Source organism: Arachis hypogaea, chromosome 13, assembly GCF_003086295.3.
Source record: "Arachis hypogaea cultivar Tifrunner chromosome 13, arahy.Tifrunner.gnm2.J5K5, whole genome shotgun sequence".
NCBI classification, from domain to species: domain Eukaryota; kingdom Viridiplantae; phylum Streptophyta; class Magnoliopsida; order Fabales; family Fabaceae; genus Arachis; species Arachis hypogaea.
Genome location: NC_092048.1, coordinates 134,261,330 through 134,279,572, shown reverse-complemented (window position 1 = coordinate 134,279,572; position 18,243 = coordinate 134,261,330). Strand labels below are relative to the sequence as shown.

At 33.5% G+C, this 18,243-nt stretch overlaps 2 protein-coding genes across 2 annotated transcripts; both read left to right on the top strand.

Annotated features, from left to right (window-relative positions):
* The first annotated feature begins 464 nt into the window (after positions 1-464).
* On the top strand, positions 465-3,374 carry LOC112735495 (uncharacterized). The gene is made up of 3 exons (XM_029291269.1): positions 465-765; positions 1,156-2,682; positions 3,310-3,374. Exons 1-3 carry the CDS (start codon positions 465-467, stop codon positions 3,372-3,374), a joined length of 1,893 nt encoding a protein of 630 aa, XP_029147102.1.
* A 6,737-nt stretch (positions 3,375-10,111) lies between these two features.
* LOC112733809 (transcription factor bHLH93) lies at positions 10,112-11,933 on the top strand. The gene is made up of 4 exons (XM_025782896.3): positions 10,112-10,870; positions 11,144-11,314; positions 11,409-11,576; positions 11,689-11,933. The coding sequence occupies exons 1-4, from the start codon at positions 10,253-10,255 to the stop codon at positions 11,773-11,775; spliced, it is 1,044 nt and encodes a 347-aa protein (XP_025638681.1). The 5' UTR covers positions 10,112-10,252; the 3' UTR covers positions 11,776-11,933.
* Positions 11,934-18,243: the final 6,310 nt, after the last annotated feature.

Below are 18,243 nucleotides of genomic sequence, written 5' to 3'. Positions count from 1 at the left end.
TATAAAGATTGCGTCTTTCCTACTTGCTTAAGATGGGAAAAATGGAGACTAATATCTGATATGTAAAGACTCATTATATGGTACGGTATTATTTATATGAGTTTTGAAATAAGTTTATATGGTATTGTTTAAATTTCATTACAGGGTCTTTGAAATAAGTTTATATGCTCAATTTCTGTTTTTGGAGTCTAGACTACTATTCTACTAATGTTGAACAATGACTCGATGAGTAATATTACCTCATTGACTTATAGGCTTATAGCAATTCTGTCTCATCATCAGGTGTGCATCAGCACCGCAAGAGCTTAGAATAGATTGGGATATTAGTTGTTGTTGTTTTTGTTGGAAATTTATTTAAATGACATATGTATATCAATTTTGTATTTATAGTTTTTAATTTGTGTAGAATTGTGAACTTTTTTATTAATTAATTAACTTAGATATATAATTTTATCTTATTAGTAATGGAGAAATATTTCAAAAGAACCTCATCATTGGAGATTGGATCTCAAAATAATTTATTGATCTCTTCTAATAAAAGGAGGTTTTTAGAATTTGAAGTAGAGAGTCTTATAGCAGATCCAGGACAACGACCAAAGATTTCAAGTTATCACCCGAATGACAGAGACAAAGTTAGATGTGCATATTTGCAAAAAGGTCTTTGTCAACCAAAGAATCATGATTTTCCACAAACTGCTTGTGGTTCTACTTTTCGAAGATTTAATCCTAATTGGTTTGATGACTATGGCAACTGGTTAGAGTATAGTATATCAAAAGATGTTGTTTTTTGTCTTTGTTGTTATCTTATGAAACCCGAGACTGAAGGTGGTGATGCTTTTGTAACTAATAGCTTTTCAAATTGAAAAAAAAAAGGAGAGACTACAAATTCATGTTGGGATTCATGATGGCACTCATAATCAAGTTTGGAGAAAATGTGAAGCACTTATGAGACCAAAACAATACATCACTGCTGCTATTGAAAAACAATCTGAGCAAGTTAAAAAGAATTATCAAATTCACTTGATAGCAACAATTGATTGTATTAGATTTCTTTTGCGACAAGGATTGGCCTTTCGTGGTAATGATGAGACGGATGATTCTGTTAACCAAGGAAATTTTTTGGAACTTCTAAACTTTCATGCGCACATAATGAAGAGATTTATCGTGCTTTCAAAAATGCTCATGGAACTCTTAAACTAATAGCACCCTCAATCCAAAAAGACATTGTAAGAGCTGCTGCAAGGGAAACGACAAAAGTTATTGTTGATGATCTTGGTGATGAATTATTTGCTGTATTGGTTGATAAAGCCCGCGACATTTCTATTAAGGAGCAAATGTCAGTTTGCTTAAGATATGTGAACAAAGAAGGACAAGTTAGGGAACATTTTCTTGGTCTTGTTCATGTTTCTAATACTAATGCTTTATCTCTAAAATTAGCATTGGAGTCATTATTAGAAACATATAATTTAAGTTTATCAATAGTACGTGGACAAGGATATGATGGTGCAAGTAACATGCAAGGAGAATTTAATGGTTTGAAAACTTTGATATTGAAAGAAAATTCTTATGCTTTCTATGTACATTGCTTTGCCCACCAACTTCATTTAGCTCTTATAATGGTTGCAAAAAAACAAGTTGAAATTGCTTTGCTTTTTAATTTGTTAACCAATTTGTGCAATGTTGTTGGAGTTTCGTGTAAACGAAAAGATATGCTTTGTGATAGTCAGATGACTAAGACAATTGAAGTACTAAAAAGTGGAGAAATTTCTAGTGGGCGTGGTTTGAATCAAGAAACAGCTTTAAAAAGAGCTGGAGACACTAGATGGGGTTCACACTATGGAACTATACTTAGATTAATTTCTTTATTTCCTTCTGTGGTTAATGTTCTTGAATATGTTGAGGAAGATGGAAATAATTCAGAACAAAGAGTTGAAGCATGTCATTTATTGAATGTCATTCAATCCTTTGAATTCATTTTCAACTTGCACTTGATGAAAAATATCTTGGGAGTTACTAATGAGTTATCTCAGGTCTTACAAAGGAATAATCAAGATATTGTAAATGCTATGGCATTAGTCAAAGTGTCTAAGCAACGATTGCAAAATATAAGAGATGATGGTTGGTCTCTTTTACTTGATGAAGTCTCACTGTTTTGTGACAAACATGATATTACTGTTCCAATCATAGATGATATATTTGTGTCACAAGAAAGATCAAGACGCAAAGCTCAAAAGATATCAAATTTGCATCATTTTCAAGTTGAGATATTCTATCAAGTAGTTGATAGACAACTTCAAGAATTCAATAATCGTTTTACAGAGGTGAATACTGAATTGCTTCTTTGCATAGCTTGTTTGAATCCAAGACACTCATTTTTTGCATTTGATAAGGAGAAGTTGATCCAGTTAGCTCAATTTTATCCATTAGAATTTTCTTCCACTCAACTTTTGGTACTTGACAGTCAACTTGAGAACTTCATACTAGATGTGCATTCTGATGATCAATTCTCGGACTTAAATGGAATTGGTACTCTTTCTCAGAAGTTGGTTGAGACTCGAAAGAATATTGTTTATCCATTAGTGTTTCTTCTTTTAAAGTTAGCTTTAGTTTTGCCTGTAGCAACTGCATCAGTTGAAAGAACTTTTTCTGCTATGAACATCATAAAGAGTCGACTTCGTAACCGTATGGGAGATAAATTTTTAAATGATTGTTTAGTGACATACATAGAAAGAGAGACATTTGATTGTATTGACAATGAAAAGATTATTCAATTTTTTTAAAATATGAAACCTAGAAGAATGGAATTCTAAATTATTTGTTATTATTTTGAATTATTATTTTATTATTTTATCCAATTTTCTGAATTCGTCACTGCATGTCACGTGATATTTAATTATATAATACGAAACAGAAAATTATCAAAATGATCAATTTAACTCACATTGATATTTTTAAAAGTCAAATTAAAATATTAAATTAACAAAATAAATCACATGTAACCTTCCATATACCAATTTATTAAAAAGATAGGTTAAATAAAAAAAATCGACCCAATATTGCAGTAAAAAGTGTTTTTGAATAACAAAAAAAATCACATGTAATGTACATGTCTTTTATCAATTAATTTAGTAAAATTTTCTATATAATAATATAGAAAAATTTTTAAGTGTGCCGTCGTACTGATGTTTCAGTGATTTTTAACCGTTGATCTTAATTATAAAAAATATATATAATATATATAATTAAAATTAATAGTTAAAAATTACTAGCATACCGGTAAGATGGTACATTTGAAAATCTTCCATATAGCAATAATATACTGTGGCGTGAAATGGAATGATGGGTATGAGGCTATGAGGAAGGGATATGAGTGATGACCCCATATACATAAGAGTGATGATGTATGACAACCACCATGGTACCCCACTTGACACATATATGTATCTCAGGTAGATTGATCCAAAATACCAAAGGTAAGGGGCGCTTCTGACGTTAATTGGTGACCAAACCTTGCATCCCCAACAGGCAACACTTATGTGATTTTTATATCATTGAGTATAACACATGCAATGCAATCAAATTATCTGACATACATGGAATCATGAATCATCACACTCATTGTACTTTCACCACATTACCCTCACTTGCATGCAATCTCTATCTTTCTTCCACTTCTTCCCCCGGCCCCCTCCTCTCATCTTATTTATTATTCATCATTCATTTTACACTTGTTAATTAGTCATTTTTTTTAATCAATTAATAACCACAATAATCGATCATGCTTATAAATCTAAGCACAAAAATGAAAGATTGTTGTTTGAACCGAAGGATAACCAAATTTGATTCAAGTGGTATATGATCTAGAAGACTATAGAAGGGGAGAGTGGGACCGAAAGTAGTAAAATAGAAAGAAAGGAAAATAAATTAAATAAACCAAGCAGAAAAAAACAGAGACGAAATAGACAAAAAAGTTAAAACCCAAAAGCGGTTTTGGATATATATCGTGGGCGCTTCCTCCTGATTTGTGACTTCTTCTTCTTCTTCTTCTTCTCTCTTCACCTCAGCAAATCTCATTTCTTCTACCATACACACAACACATGTGCCCCTTTCTCGTCCTTTTCGTGTCATACTCATAATCATTTCATTTCTAGAAAAAAAAAAGTACTTATTAGCTTATCTTCTATCTCACTTGTTATTATCATAGAATTCTTTAATTTAATGATTGCTTGTTAAGCTAAAGAAAGAAAAAAAAAGAAAAATCGAGACAGAGATATATTCTTATTCTCCTTTCATATTTATGAATTTTTGTGTTACGTAGAAGAAGTGATTGGAAATAGAATAGATGACATGTGAAAGCGTAGACGCTCGTTGCTAATTTGCTAGTTTGAGTAAACAAGACAACATTATTCATTGGAATATTATTTGACGCATGGGAGCCAGCAAAATTATTATGATTTATTTATGGAACATCATACATGACTCATCCCTACGCCTAATTCCAATTTTTTCTAACGTGCTCTAAATCTATAACTATAATTAACTTAACTCTTTCGGCGTGTAGCATAGCTGCTTCTGTTTTTATTTGTCTATGCTTAATTAATTCTTCTTCACACGCATCAAATTGCAACTTGTTCTATTCCTTATAATTATAGCAGAAATATTTAAGATACAACAAATAACAGCCCAAAACAACCCAAAAATTCCTTTTTTACATTCATTAATTAAATAACATCTTTCTTAACTTTCTTCTTCTTACGCGCTAGAGCTTCAATTCAACACTCCATGTGATATGAATGGTGATATGTATCATAATGCTTTTTATATGCATTAATAGTAATAAAATAAAATAATGAAACTAACTTACCTTGGTCGAATAGTCAGCTTACTCATTAGCTTAAGTAAGTGTGGGATGTTCGAATATCGTCTTGTGTATACAATAATTTATTGGTCAGCGATAAAATCCTTGAATGAAATTTAAATTCGCAACGAATTAGTCCTTAGCCTGTCGGACTAAAAAATACCGTAGATAAAATAATAAAATAATAATAATAATAATAATAACATAATTTGCTGAAATAATGTAATAACAATAATAATAATAATAATAAGTCTAAAATATCGGACTAATTCTCTCTTTTTTTCATTGTTTTGATCAATATTTCTCTTCTATTCTCTTTCATTATATTATATAAAGGCTAATATGTCAACAAAACACAAGCACCAAAACATAAAATCGCCCAATAATCAGTAGAAAATATTTATCATTCATTTTAATCTCGTAAGTGTTTAATCTTTGATGTATTTTTTATATTCTTTTCTTTTTCTATTTTTTTTTCAATATTTATTTTAAGATTTGTTTCATAATTTTCTTCTACATTTTATTTTTTACTTATAACCATCTATGTAAATAATAAGTTGATTCAGGGGAGTTTTGTAAAAAATAGATTAAGTGAAAAATAATAGTTAAGATGAGAGATTTAGGGTAAGTATACTTGTGAGGGAAACACTTCTATTAATAACGAATAAGCAATACAAGAACTAATGATGAAAAATAGAGGTGGAGAACAAGTATTGAGACCTCCACTAATGTCACAAGAAGATGAATGAGCTTTGTTTAAAGTGGACAGGGGCTGGTTAATGGTTGTCGAGTGTTCTGGTGGAACACCCGAATGCCAGTTTTCACTCATGAAAGGAATAAATAAAATGAAGAACGATGAGAGAAATTTTGGGAGAGGAAAAGATGGGTTTTCTAACTTTTCAACTTCAGGAATAAGAAAGGTCTAGAAAAAGGTGAAGGTGAAGGTGAATGTTCTAGAAAAGAAGCTCTCAGAAGAGGATGAAGAAAAGAAGCTTTCAGAAGAGGATGAAGGTGAAGGTGAAAAAGTGAAAGTGAAGGATGCTTTACAGAGGTGACTTGAGTTCTTTTTTATAGTGTAAAATTATGATGAAGAGAAAATCTATTGTCCAATGGTTTTAGTCTGACATTTGGTTTACTGCTTTTTTCAAAATATCTTTAGGTATTTGTGTTACCTCAAGTCTTGTCAACTGAAAAGGTAGAAAGTTGATTCCCACACGTTAAACTAAAGCTCTTGACATGTGACATTAGTGAAGAGACATCTAGTTTGGTTTTCTTTCAACTAGATGACACCTTTACACTGCAAATCCAACCAATCCATTTCTACCAATATAGTTCTCACTGAAGAGAAATTCAACTCCTCAAGGTGTTCTTTTGGGTTCCATTCTTTTAGCCCAATACTTTTAGGAGGAACTTAACTCTTTTTTGACCATGTTTGTAGGTCATTATAAAAATTAATTATATACAAAAAAAAAGTTTATATTTTTAGTACACAATCATAAGTTATATAATGGAAGTTGTTGAAAAAATATCGTTAATAACATCCATATTTATACATATTATATATAATAATTCCATGCAACATATTATTTGCAAAGTGTATAACAATATTATTTTAATATTGATAATGTCACATGCATATAACATTTATAATTACACATTTATTATATCTAGTATTATCCATTATTTTTAATTGTTCTATATACTTTATTAGTTAATTCTAATATGATCAGATAAAAATAATATTAAAATTGTTTTATATTTTTATATTTTATATTTTATTTTTTATTTTATAATAATCGATAAGTAAAAATATGAAAAGTCTGTAAGTGAGAGTGTTATTAATTATGTATTTTAATTAGTGGACACTGCAATTAATTGAACCAAACTTCATTGGCTAATCACTAATAAGCTATTAAAAAGATGGGTTTCAGGAAAAATGTATTCTTATATTTTGAAGTGGTGCATCACATACATGCATCACGCATATGTTCAAAATTCAAATTAAATAAGAGAAGGAAAATTAAGTAGAGGAAAGAAATAAGATAGAGTAATGACGGAATGAAAGAAAATGTTACAATTTTAATTAATTATGCGTATTGTATATATATCTAGAGAGAGAATGTCTTAATTAATTTACAAACCATGAATTAGCACGTGAAAAATAGTGTTCATTACTACTACTAATTTTCCTGCTTGTTTCAGTTGTTTGTCCCTCTCTTAGTATAATATGTCGCTAGCTACTCAATTTGATTTTATTTCCAACAAAGAATATTGGAACTGTGACTTGAAAGAACCCGTCAACAATGTCCTTACCTTACAAACAAAATAAAATGAGGTTATTCCGAAAGGGCATGATTATGATGAATCCGTATGTAAATCAGAAATTCAGAAGCACAACTATACATACATCATACACCCATTCTTCATCATATCAGTGAACAATGCAGATTCTCTTCTTGAATAATTCATTGTTTTTTTTTTGTTTTTTTTTTTTTTTTTGCGATATTTTTCAACCTGGTAGGTTAAGAGTTAATCCGTTGCGAATCTGAACGCGTTTTATCTAAAAAATTTATCGATAGTCAATAAATTTTTGCATATACAAAACGAAACCTCAACACTTGTTTAAGTGGTTGAGTGAGCTCACCACTTGACGAACTAAGTTGGTTAATAATTCGTTGTTATTGTCATGGCAAAATGAGAGGTATCAATTATGTGAGCATTAAATGGACATATCAGACATTATTCCACCCAATCTTCCTCATTTTTCCACCATTTTATATACTTTTAATTTATTTCCCTAACGAATAATTCACTTATTGTAGCCAACTCAACCAATAAATTTTCACTATATATATAAACCAGTGGTGTGTGGGCCTAGTGTCAATTCTATTTTAAACATTATAATAATTGATTACTATGTTATGAATTTCTCCTTAACAAATTTAGATTATTTGGTAAAGAGTAAAGACACATTAATATATAAACTTTTTGTATATTAACATGTATGTAATTGAATTAAGAGAGGAAATTACATTGATCACACATTCACATGCGTTCACTACTAAGTATACATACTGTAGAAGCTTGTCCCATAAGAGGGTCTCGTGGTTCTTGTTATAAGGATTAAGGACATATAAAGAATTTGAAAGAGCTCGTGACTATGGTTTTGTTCATTTTCATGTTCCCCGGCTACAACGCTGAATCAGCCATAGGTCGGTCTTCAATCAACTGTGTATTGATGTTGTATGTTCTTGGCCTCAATTTTATTTAATTTAGGGTTCTTGCATTGCATGCATGTGCTACATGTTGTCGCATAATAGTAGTATAGTATTATATTACCTCAATCAATGTGATCCATCACACACTTCAACTCTGCCTCGGGAGTGCCTCAAAATAATCATATATTACAATAATGCATGCTATATTCTTATTCACTTTATCATCCATCACTTATCCAATACAACCTACATATATATTGTATAAATTTACTAATCAAATCTTCGCAATAATTAATAAATATTAAATAAAATAAATTCTGTTTTTTTATTTTTTTTAAGTATTGCCAATTTTGTGCTCGGAACTAATTAAATAAAAAATATAGGTACGGGCATCAAATGACATAAATACACAGGTAAAGACAAAAATACAATTTAACAAAATAAAATGATCTTTCATTTGAAAATCCAACGAAAAGGTCGGGGAGTAATGAGTAAAAGAACATACAAGAAGACAAAAAGGTCAAAGAAATTTGTCAAGGAATCGAAGAGGGAATTAAATACAAATTCTGTCTGCGTATGTAATTAGTTTAATGAAAAGGACATTAATTCTGTAATTCACCTTGAGATTGAGATTGAGATTCCATTTCAATCTTAATTAAATCTTTCTCTGGGTGCTATTACAATGCACTTTTCAACTGTAATACATTCTGTAATGATCAAAACTTCGATGAAGGGATTATTGAACCCTGATAGTATTATAGTATAAGAATAACATTCAAGAAAGCCTTTACCGACACCTCTATTTTATTTTACATCATATTGAACTTCATTAAAGTTTACTTAGGCTACCTCATCTTTTTAATTACTTGTTAAATGCTCTTATATGTTTATCTTGTCTCATTATTCTCTCTCCATATATATTTTTTTATTTTTTTTGAATTCTCTTTTTTTTTTCTAGCGTTAATAGTTAAATTAGTCTTAAAAAATTAATATTATAAAATATTAATTGATAACATATTAACATATATAATATCTGATATGTCTAACTAGATATTGACTAAATATGTTTATGAAAATTTATTAATTTAGTCATTTTCTTCAATTATAAAAATCATATTCCTAATATAACCTAATGACTAAATTAATAGATTTTCGTAAATATATTTAGTCAACGTCTAATTGAACATGTTATATGTCATGTATCAGTTAACATTTCACATCATCAATTATTGACGAAAATTGTGAACAGAATAACTAAAAAATATATATGATTAATTCGTAATCTTTGAAGGATCAATTTAATTGAAAAAATCTTTTAAAAAAATTTTATCTTTCAATTGACTAATTTATCTATTAACTTTTTTTCTCCAATTATAAGTAGTTTTTTCTTGTGCTAAAATCTATAAGTTGAAAAAAAAATATTCTCAATATAAAGATAATTTACAAATATATTTTTTACAGCATGTCAATAAAATAACCATTGATTATGCCATAATCATTTAAATGAACAAATTCGATTAAATGACCATATATGAAACTTAAACTCGAAAAGAATATATATATATTATTTTCATTGAAAAGATTAACTACTTATAAAAAGAAATTTACAAGTAATGAATTGATATTTGAAGAGTTTAATTTTGATTCATTAATAATAATATAAAAAATTATATTATATTATGTGTATATTAAAATTAGTTAATAAATTTAGTTATCAGTATAAAATATATGTTAGAATACAAATATATATTGAAAATAAATTAAATCACACATGTATTTATACACAAATTTATTAATAGCTGATTTTAGTGACTGATTTTAGTATATAAATAATATTTTCGTAAAAAAATTTATACAATTATTTAATCAAATTTTAAATAATATTTTAATAATAAACTTAAAAATTAATTAATTACTAATATAACATTATACTTATACTATTGAATATTATATATTGTATGAAAGGTTAAATAATAATTAGAAAATGATAAAAAAGAAAAAGGCATGTGTAAGGCAAGGGGAAGGGAGGGTATTACCTAGAATTATTTAAAGAAAATGGTGGGGAAGTTGAGCACCCGGTGTGTGTGTGGTTAAGTCACAGTCTCAAGTCTCAAGTCTCAGCACACAAGAACAAAGAGAAGAAAACAGAGAGAGTGAAGTGGAAAGTTAGATAGTTATGGAGCTATCTCAACTTGGTTTCCTTGAGGAACTTATGCTTGCTCCAAGAAAAGACACATGGACTAGTAGTACTAGTAATGATGTCTTCTCACCTTCTTCCTGGAACTACTTTGACCCTTTTCTTGATACCCCTTCTTCTTCTTCCTTTCCTCCTTCTGCATTCTCACCACCACCACCAGACCAAAGATTCATCATTGACTGCCCCTTCACCACCTCATACCCTTTTCCCGATGATGCCTTCACAATGCCTGACCTTGACTCTTCCTACACCACCAAGTATGAATATGATGATGCACCACCACCCCCACTCCCACACAACCATCAAGATGTTGATGACGATAATGACAACAACAACAATAATAATAACCCTTCAGTGTTGGAGGATGAAGATGCTGGATATCTTGGCTGCAAGGTTGAGGAACAAGCTGTCGTGGATGTTCAGGTTCATGTTCCTGTGGTCTTCAACATGGGCATGTGTGGGATAGGGGAGAAGAAGAACAAGTCCAAGAAGCTTGAAGGCCAGCCATCAAAGAATCTTATGGCTGAAAGAAGGAGAAGGAAGCGCCTCAATGACCGTCTCTCTATGCTAAGATCAATTGTCCCCAAGATCAGCAAGGTCATCCCATTCCCCCCAACCCAAAAAGTTCACTTTTTTTTTAACCTCAGACTTTATCATGCCATGTGTTTGTATTAATGTCTCAATCATTAGAAATGAAATTAGAATTTTCTTTTTTCTTTCTGTTTTCCCCTTTTTATTTTTGTGGTCTATTCATGATTATTACACTTAAATCCAGGCACAACCTATATTTTTTTTTTTTTCTTTTTGCTTGGTTTGTTCTCAAATCTTGGTAATTTCACACTATAACATGATGAATGTCATACTCAACAGATGGACAGAACTTCCATTCTTGGAGATACCATAGACTACATGAAAGAGCTTTTGGAGAGGATTAACAAGTTGCAAGAGGAAGAAGTGGAGGAGGGCACAAGTCAGCAAAATCTCTTGGGGGTTTCTAAGGAACTCAAGCCAAATGAAGCGATGGTTAGAAATTCACCCAAGGTAATGGATTTTGCACTAGTTACTCAAATTCCTAGCTTGATTTTCCCCAATTTTGTGAATGATGAATGTATGTGACTCAATAACGTTTGTGCAGTTCGATGTTGAGAGGAGAGACAAGGACACCAGGATCAGCATCTGTTGTGCCACAAAGCCAGGATTATTATTGTCAACAGTGAATACATTGGAAGCATTAGGCCTTGAGATTCAGCAATGTGTTATAAGTAGCTTCAATGATTTCTCAATGCAAGCATCTTGCTCAGAGGTTCATATCATAACCCCCCTTCACCCTCCTTGATTGATCTCAATGTGTTTCCAGGCTTGCAAAATCTAATATATCGAGTTACTCATAAATTTTATTGTTTTCATGGTCATAGGTAGCTGAGCAGAGAAATTGTGTTGACCCTGAAGAGATAAAGCAAGCACTATTCAGAAATGCAGGCTATGGTGGGAGATGCCTCTAGTCTTTAGGACAAAGATGGGAAGTTTCTGTAACAATTTGCAGAATTGTGTAAAAGAAGCAATTTTCCCCTCTTTAGTATGTAATCCAAGGAATTTAGGAGGTAGAAGTTTTAATGAGATTCAGAATAAGCTTGGCTTTCATTAATGATTTTCCAGCTTACATCCTTGCCCTATGTTTTAACATAGTTTTTGGGGTATCTTTAGTGCAAGTTTCAATTTCACCTTCTGACAAGTCAATTTTGTCAGGAGTAATTTATAATGGAGAATCATTGCTAAGCCATAAGTGGAATTAAACATATTTCTTATAGAATACTGAATGTGTCATCTGCTTCAAAGTTTCATTTATAGGACCATATACAATAATTATGTGTCATCTGTGTCCTGTTGTCACCAACCACTAGATGTACCATTTCTTTTTTAAGGTTTCTGGTGTTGGTCAGGCATCTAACATTTTTCTTTTTTGGAGTTATGAGGTTGTTAATTGATAGGTGAAGTGATTAACAACCATTACATGAGTCATAGGCTTGTTCCTCCATGATCCTCAATAATTGAAAGATCAAGTAGCTCACTCTCAATCATCCTTGTTAATTGTTATGTTGTATACATCAGCTCTTTCCTTTTACATCATTACATCACAACTGTTGGAATTGATTATTTATCCTTTTTAATGTCGATGATTAGATACAAAATCATTTTCGTGTTTCTGTACAAAAAGTTTTCTAGATAGTAAAATGACAGCAAAGCTTCTAGTTGATCTCATTTTCTGAGTAAAATTTGAATATCAACAGTTTAACACAAGGTAAGACAAGTCAATGTATTACCCATGCTTTAACTTGATGAAGAGATTCTTGTGTGAAAAGATGGATTAAATATAAAATTATAAATGTCTCTATAATTAACCATTTAAGCTTTTTCTCGGGGTGGGGATGATTTGTCACAACATGAAAAGCTTAGAGAAGAAAAACCAACAGCATTATGCCTTTTCAACTTTCAAGTGCTAAACTTATCTGCCAACAGAACATGTCTTGAACAAGTATCGAACCTAATTGAATCATAGAGAAAACCCGTGATCAAATGACTTTGTGATGAATCAAGAATATGGTGGTCAAAAGGTAATACTCAATTAGATATAAGTAAAACTTGTTGACTTTCACATCTTATCACCACTTTCAAGTTTCAACTTCAATGCCACGTGGAGAATCACTATATATATATATATATATATATATTTTCTGCTTGCTCGGGTGGTTCTGTTTTTTTTTTTTTTTTCGACAGGACCGGGGTGGTTCTTATACAAACCAAATTACTGCATTTTTTTGTCGTGACAAATTCTGCCTAGATGGGCCTGAAATCTCAGTATTGGGCCCGGAACATTATGTTGTGATTCTAATCCAAAAAGAAAATATGTTCCCTGCACTTTGTAGATCATAAATATGCCCTTTTCAAGATGTTACCAAAAAAAAAAAAGAGAAAAAGAAATTCTCTTAAAAGAATAAAATTGACTTAAATCTTATCAATGCCAAGTTAACTTAAAATTAAATCTGAATACATAGAAGACCTAAACTTAATAAATATTTAATTAATAAAATTTAGGGAGAAAAATATGTAGTGTATAAATTTAAATTTCTATTGTACGCTCCTTATTTAGGCTAATCTGGGCTGTGAAAGGTTAGAGTGAGTGCCAATTATAGCAAAAACTCAATTTTATTGACCAAATTCACCTATTGACTATTGGGCTGACTTAATCAAGTCAACATGAGTTTTACTACAGGAAAAAAAAAAAAATCTTTGCCAGCAAAATAAAATTTAGACATCTATACCAGCAGCCTCCCTATAACCGGATGATAATTAACATACCCAGCGTTACAAGGCCTCTACTAGTGACATACATGTATAATTGTACACCTTGCTAAAAAGTAAAAAGTGCATTAGAGTTAAATTCTAACTATCTTTTTTTGTATTAAAACGGGACCTAGAAGTCCAAAAAAAAAAAAGATTATACATCAGAGATAAGTTGGGATTTGAAGATCTCTCTATAATCATCATCTAATATACTTCTGATAAAATTTATGAGAAAGAGAAATGAGCGTGTGTTTTAAGGTATAACTTGACCCAAAAAAAAAACCCAAAAATATGATCATTATAAAAAATATATTTTTAGGATAAATTTAGATATTAAAATAAATACAACTATAGCTATTAGCCATTAGCTATATGCCTCCCCCCCCCTCTTCCCCCAAACACGTGTAAATTTTCGCAGGCATGCTGCATACTTTGCCAGCATAATACTTCTGGATAAAGAATTGATTTTATATATTTATTTATTCGAATGTACTAGAAGTTTTGAGTATTTTTTACTATACTAACATTTGAGTATTTCGGCATCTATTTTCACCTAGTCTTAAAGGGGAAAAGGTGTGAACTTTAATAACAATAAGATAGTTTATAATTATTGAAAAGAAAACCTCCCCTCGGGAGTGGAGTTGTTTTAACAATCCTGAATTATATTCTGAACAAAATCTTATCTTTAGATGCTGTTGTCTAAATTATCATTATGATTATGAAATTCTTAATTGGTCTATTAAAAGCAAAGTTATCAGTAAACCAAAAAAAAATTATCAGAATCGAATCAAACCAATTGTTTCAACCAAAAACTCAATGAACTAATACTTTAATTAATGGTAAAAGTTTAACTTGTAATCGATTTTATATGAAGTTGAAAATAAGAGTAATTAAATAATTTAATTTATTTGACTAAATTTTTATATAATAACTGAAAGTTATTAATTTCATGTAAAATAAATTACACCTGAATTTTCACCTTAATCAATTTAAACACAGGATGGATCAAATTTATAATTGGATCGTCTAAAATTAATAATTCGAATCAAATTCATTCAAAACCGATGGTTCGATCAAAACCCGTGAATCAACAGATCCTACTGTGGTCCATCACTCCGTTTAAAAGGAAACAAGTTTTTATTTGTCTGTTTGCGGGCTCAAATAATATATTGGGAGAAATGTGAACATAGAAATTAAGGTGGGGTGTTGCCTATGAATGATGGCTAGGAAAAAGGTGAGAAAAACTTAAAAGGGTAGGAAAATTTTTAGATGTATCGATATATTAGAATTTTAATATTTTTTAATAGTTGAACTTAATTATAAAAAATATATAAAATATATCATTAAAATTAGCGGTTTAAATTTATTAAAACATTAGTGTATCAATATATTTAAAAATTTTTCAAAAGGGTAATTGTTCATACCCTGGCCCAACAAATAGGACCCAAGATCCAAGCAAAGAAGCCCAACCCAAAGGGGTTGGCCCTCCTCCAGTACCGGCCTTCATCCCCAGAAGTCGGTACTGAACACGACCTACTCCAAAGAAGTCGGATACGAGGGTTAGCTGGCAGATAACACTCATTCGAATGAGTAACCGCCCCTAGAAACTCTCTAACCACTTCATAGAGTCATATCTTAACCTCCCTAAGATATGGGAACGGTTATCCACCTAAAAAGGTGGCACTACTTCAGCGGTGGTTATTGGTTCACCACTATAAATACCCTGACATCCCTCAGGTATCACTAAGTCCCAATACATTCTCAACTTGCTCACACTCTTGCTAACTTAGGCATTAGAGTGTCATTGCAGGTACCACCCCCCATTCTTCCAGACGCACAAGTCGAACGGAGGAACACCGAGTTTCAGGTGCACCAGCTGGCCACCTCCCTCACACGTTTGGGTCAACCAACGTCATCCGGCCCACTAATCTCCGGTTACCCACCGTAACATTGGCGCCGTTGCCGGGGACCCGAGAGATTGACCAGTGATGGCGGAAAGATCCCCTGAAGAAGGTCATGTGGAGACAGATTCTGATCAAGAGAATTTGAACACCGAAAACAATGAAGCAGATCAGAACCTCCACCAGGAAGCTAATGATCAAAATAAGGAAGGTACTTCCGGAATCAAAAATCCGAAGGCAAACTCCTCGGAGGGGCGCGAGTCAGAAAAAGAAGGACCCCCTCTCGCTAGTGAGCTTATGGGGCTAATTCATAGCCGCCTCGAGCAGCTAGAGCAGGAGCGGGAACGACAAAGGGAAGCTGAAAAGAACCTAAAAGAGGAGATGGAGCGACGAAAAGAGTTAGAAAGAAAACTCTTAAAGTTAGAATCCTCCCTCAAGGGTCGGAATTCCCAAGGCGATAGAGAAGATTCTCCCCTAGGAGAGAAAGATCCGTTTAGCGAGGACATAATGAGGGCAAAAGTTCCGAGAAACTTTAGAAGCCCCGATATGGACCTCTACGATGGAACCACCGATCCAAAGCATCATCTGAGCAACTTTAAAAGTCGGATGTATCTGACCGACGCTTCAGACGCTACGCGATGCAAAGCTTTCCCGACAACCTTGTCCAAAGCAGCGATGAAGTGGTTCGACAGTCTCCCTCCGAGGTCAATTACCAGTTTTGAAGACCTCTCAAGAAAATTCTTGATGAGGTTCTCCATCCAGAAGGACAAAGTAAAACATGCACCAAGCCTCCTGGGAATAAAACAGGAGGTCGGGGAGTCCTTACGGGCCTATATGGAAAGATTCAACAAAGCATGTTTGGAGATTCAAGACCTGCCCACCGAAGCGGTCATCATGGGGCTAGTCAATGGTCTTAGAGAAGGTCCCTTCTCACAGTCCATATCAAAAAGACACCCCGCCCCTTTAAATGATGTACAGGAAAGAGCTGAAAAGTACATCAATATGGAAGAAAACGCTAGGCTAAGAGACCCGAGTTTGCGAATCGGGCCCCCTCCCTCAACGAAAGAAAGGGAGAGGGAAGCGAAGAAGAAGGAAGAGCTCGGCCTTGATAGGCCAAGAAAATATCACTCTTATACTCCATTGAAAGTTCCTGTAGTGGACGTATACAGAGAAATTTGCAATACTGAAAGGCTGCCTCCCCCAGACCCATCAAGAATAAAAAAGGGGGGAGCCGCAGTGATTACTGCGAGTACCATAAGATATATGGACACTCCACAAACGACTGTTACGACCTTAAAAATGTGATAGAAAAGCTAGCCAGAGAAGGTCTGCTTGACAGATATCTCATAGAAAGGTCGGACGGTCATGGAAAAAGAAAGCGAGAAGATGCGGATAGAAGAGATCCACCACCACAAACTCCGGAGAGACATATCCATATGATCTCAGGAGGATTTGCGGGAGGGGGACTCACAAAATCCTCCCGAAAAAGACACCTCAAGAGAGTCTACCAGGTCGAAGAGGGGTCCCCCGATCTTCCGACCATTTCATTCACAAAGGAAGACGGGCGAGGAGTAATCCCTGGGCACGATGACCCAGTGGTAATTACTATGATCCTGGCAAATGCCCATCTACACAGAACCCTAGTAGACCAAGGAAGCTCAGCAGACATCCTCTTTAAGCCCGCTTTCGACAAGCTAGGTTTAGATGAGAAAGAGTTAAGAGCCTACCCCGACACCTTATACGGATTAGGTGACACGCCGATAAAGCCACTAGGATTTTTACCCCTCCACACCACCTTTGGAAAGGGGGAAAAATCAAAGACTCTGAGTATAGACTTCATAGTCATCGACGTGGGGTCGGCTTATAATGCTTTAATCGGCAGGGCTACCCTTAATCGACTTGGAGCGGTGGTATCGACGCCCCACCTATGCATGAAGTTCCCGACCTCGTCAGGAATAGCGACGGTGAGGGGAGATCAGAAGCTGGCAAGGAAGTGCTACAATGAAAGCCTAAACCTGAGAGGAAAAGGCAGAGAAGTCCACACAATAGAACTCGGGGGAGCAAGGGTTAAAGAAGAGCTACGACCACAGCCCGGGGGAAAAACTGAGGAAATTCAGGTCGGCGAAGAGGAAAGAAAAAACACTCACATAGGAGCCAACCTAGGGGAAACCCTAAGACAAGGGTTGACTAGGCTCCTAAGAGATAACTCCGATCTCTTCGCCTGGAAGGCCTCCGACATGCCTGGGATAGATCCCGAGCTCATGTCTCACAAGCTCTCGGTCTACTCAGGGTCTCGACCTGTACAACAAAGAAGACGCAAGCTCGGCCCAGAGCGAGCCCTAGTAGTAGAAGAACAAGTGCAGGCGCTCCTAGAAGCCGGCTTCATCAGAGAAGTCAAATACCCAACATGGCTAGCCAATGTAGTGCTAGTCAAAAAACAAAATGGTAAATGGAGAATGTGCGTCGACTACACCGACTTAAATAAGGCATGTCCCAAGGACCCCTATCCACTACCAAGCATTGACGCCCTAGTGGACTCTAGCTCGGGGTATCAATACCTGTCATTCATGGACGCCTACTCAGGGTATAACCAAATCCCGATGTACGAACCAGACCAGGAAAAAACATCATTCATCACGCCCAGAGCCAACTATTGCTACGTGGTCATGCCATTTGGATTGAAAAATGCAGGGGCCACATACCAGAGGCTGATGAATAAGGTGTTTG

Bases quoted from the DNA above. Each gene is read 5' to 3' on its own strand.
- LOC112735495 (XM_029291269.1), top strand. From the start codon at position 465: ATGGAGAAATATTTCAAAAGAACCTCATCATTGGAGATTGGATCTCAA. The intron at 766-1,155 runs GTATATCAAAAG...CACATAATGAAG, and splicing joins TGGCAACTGGTTAGAGTATA to AGATTTATCGTGCTTTCAAA. The intron at 2,683-3,309 runs GTATGGGAGATA...TCTTCCATATAG, and splicing joins AAAGAGTCGACTTCGTAACC to CAATAATATACTGTGGCGTG.
- LOC112733809 (XM_025782896.3), top strand. From the start codon at position 10,253: ATGGAGCTATCTCAACTTGGTTTCCTTGAGGAACTTATGCTTGCTCCA. The intron at 10,871-11,143 runs GTCATCCCATTC...CATACTCAACAG, and splicing joins TTGTCCCCAAGATCAGCAAG to ATGGACAGAACTTCCATTCT. The intron at 11,315-11,408 runs GTAATGGATTTT...ACGTTTGTGCAG, and splicing joins TGGTTAGAAATTCACCCAAG to TTCGATGTTGAGAGGAGAGA.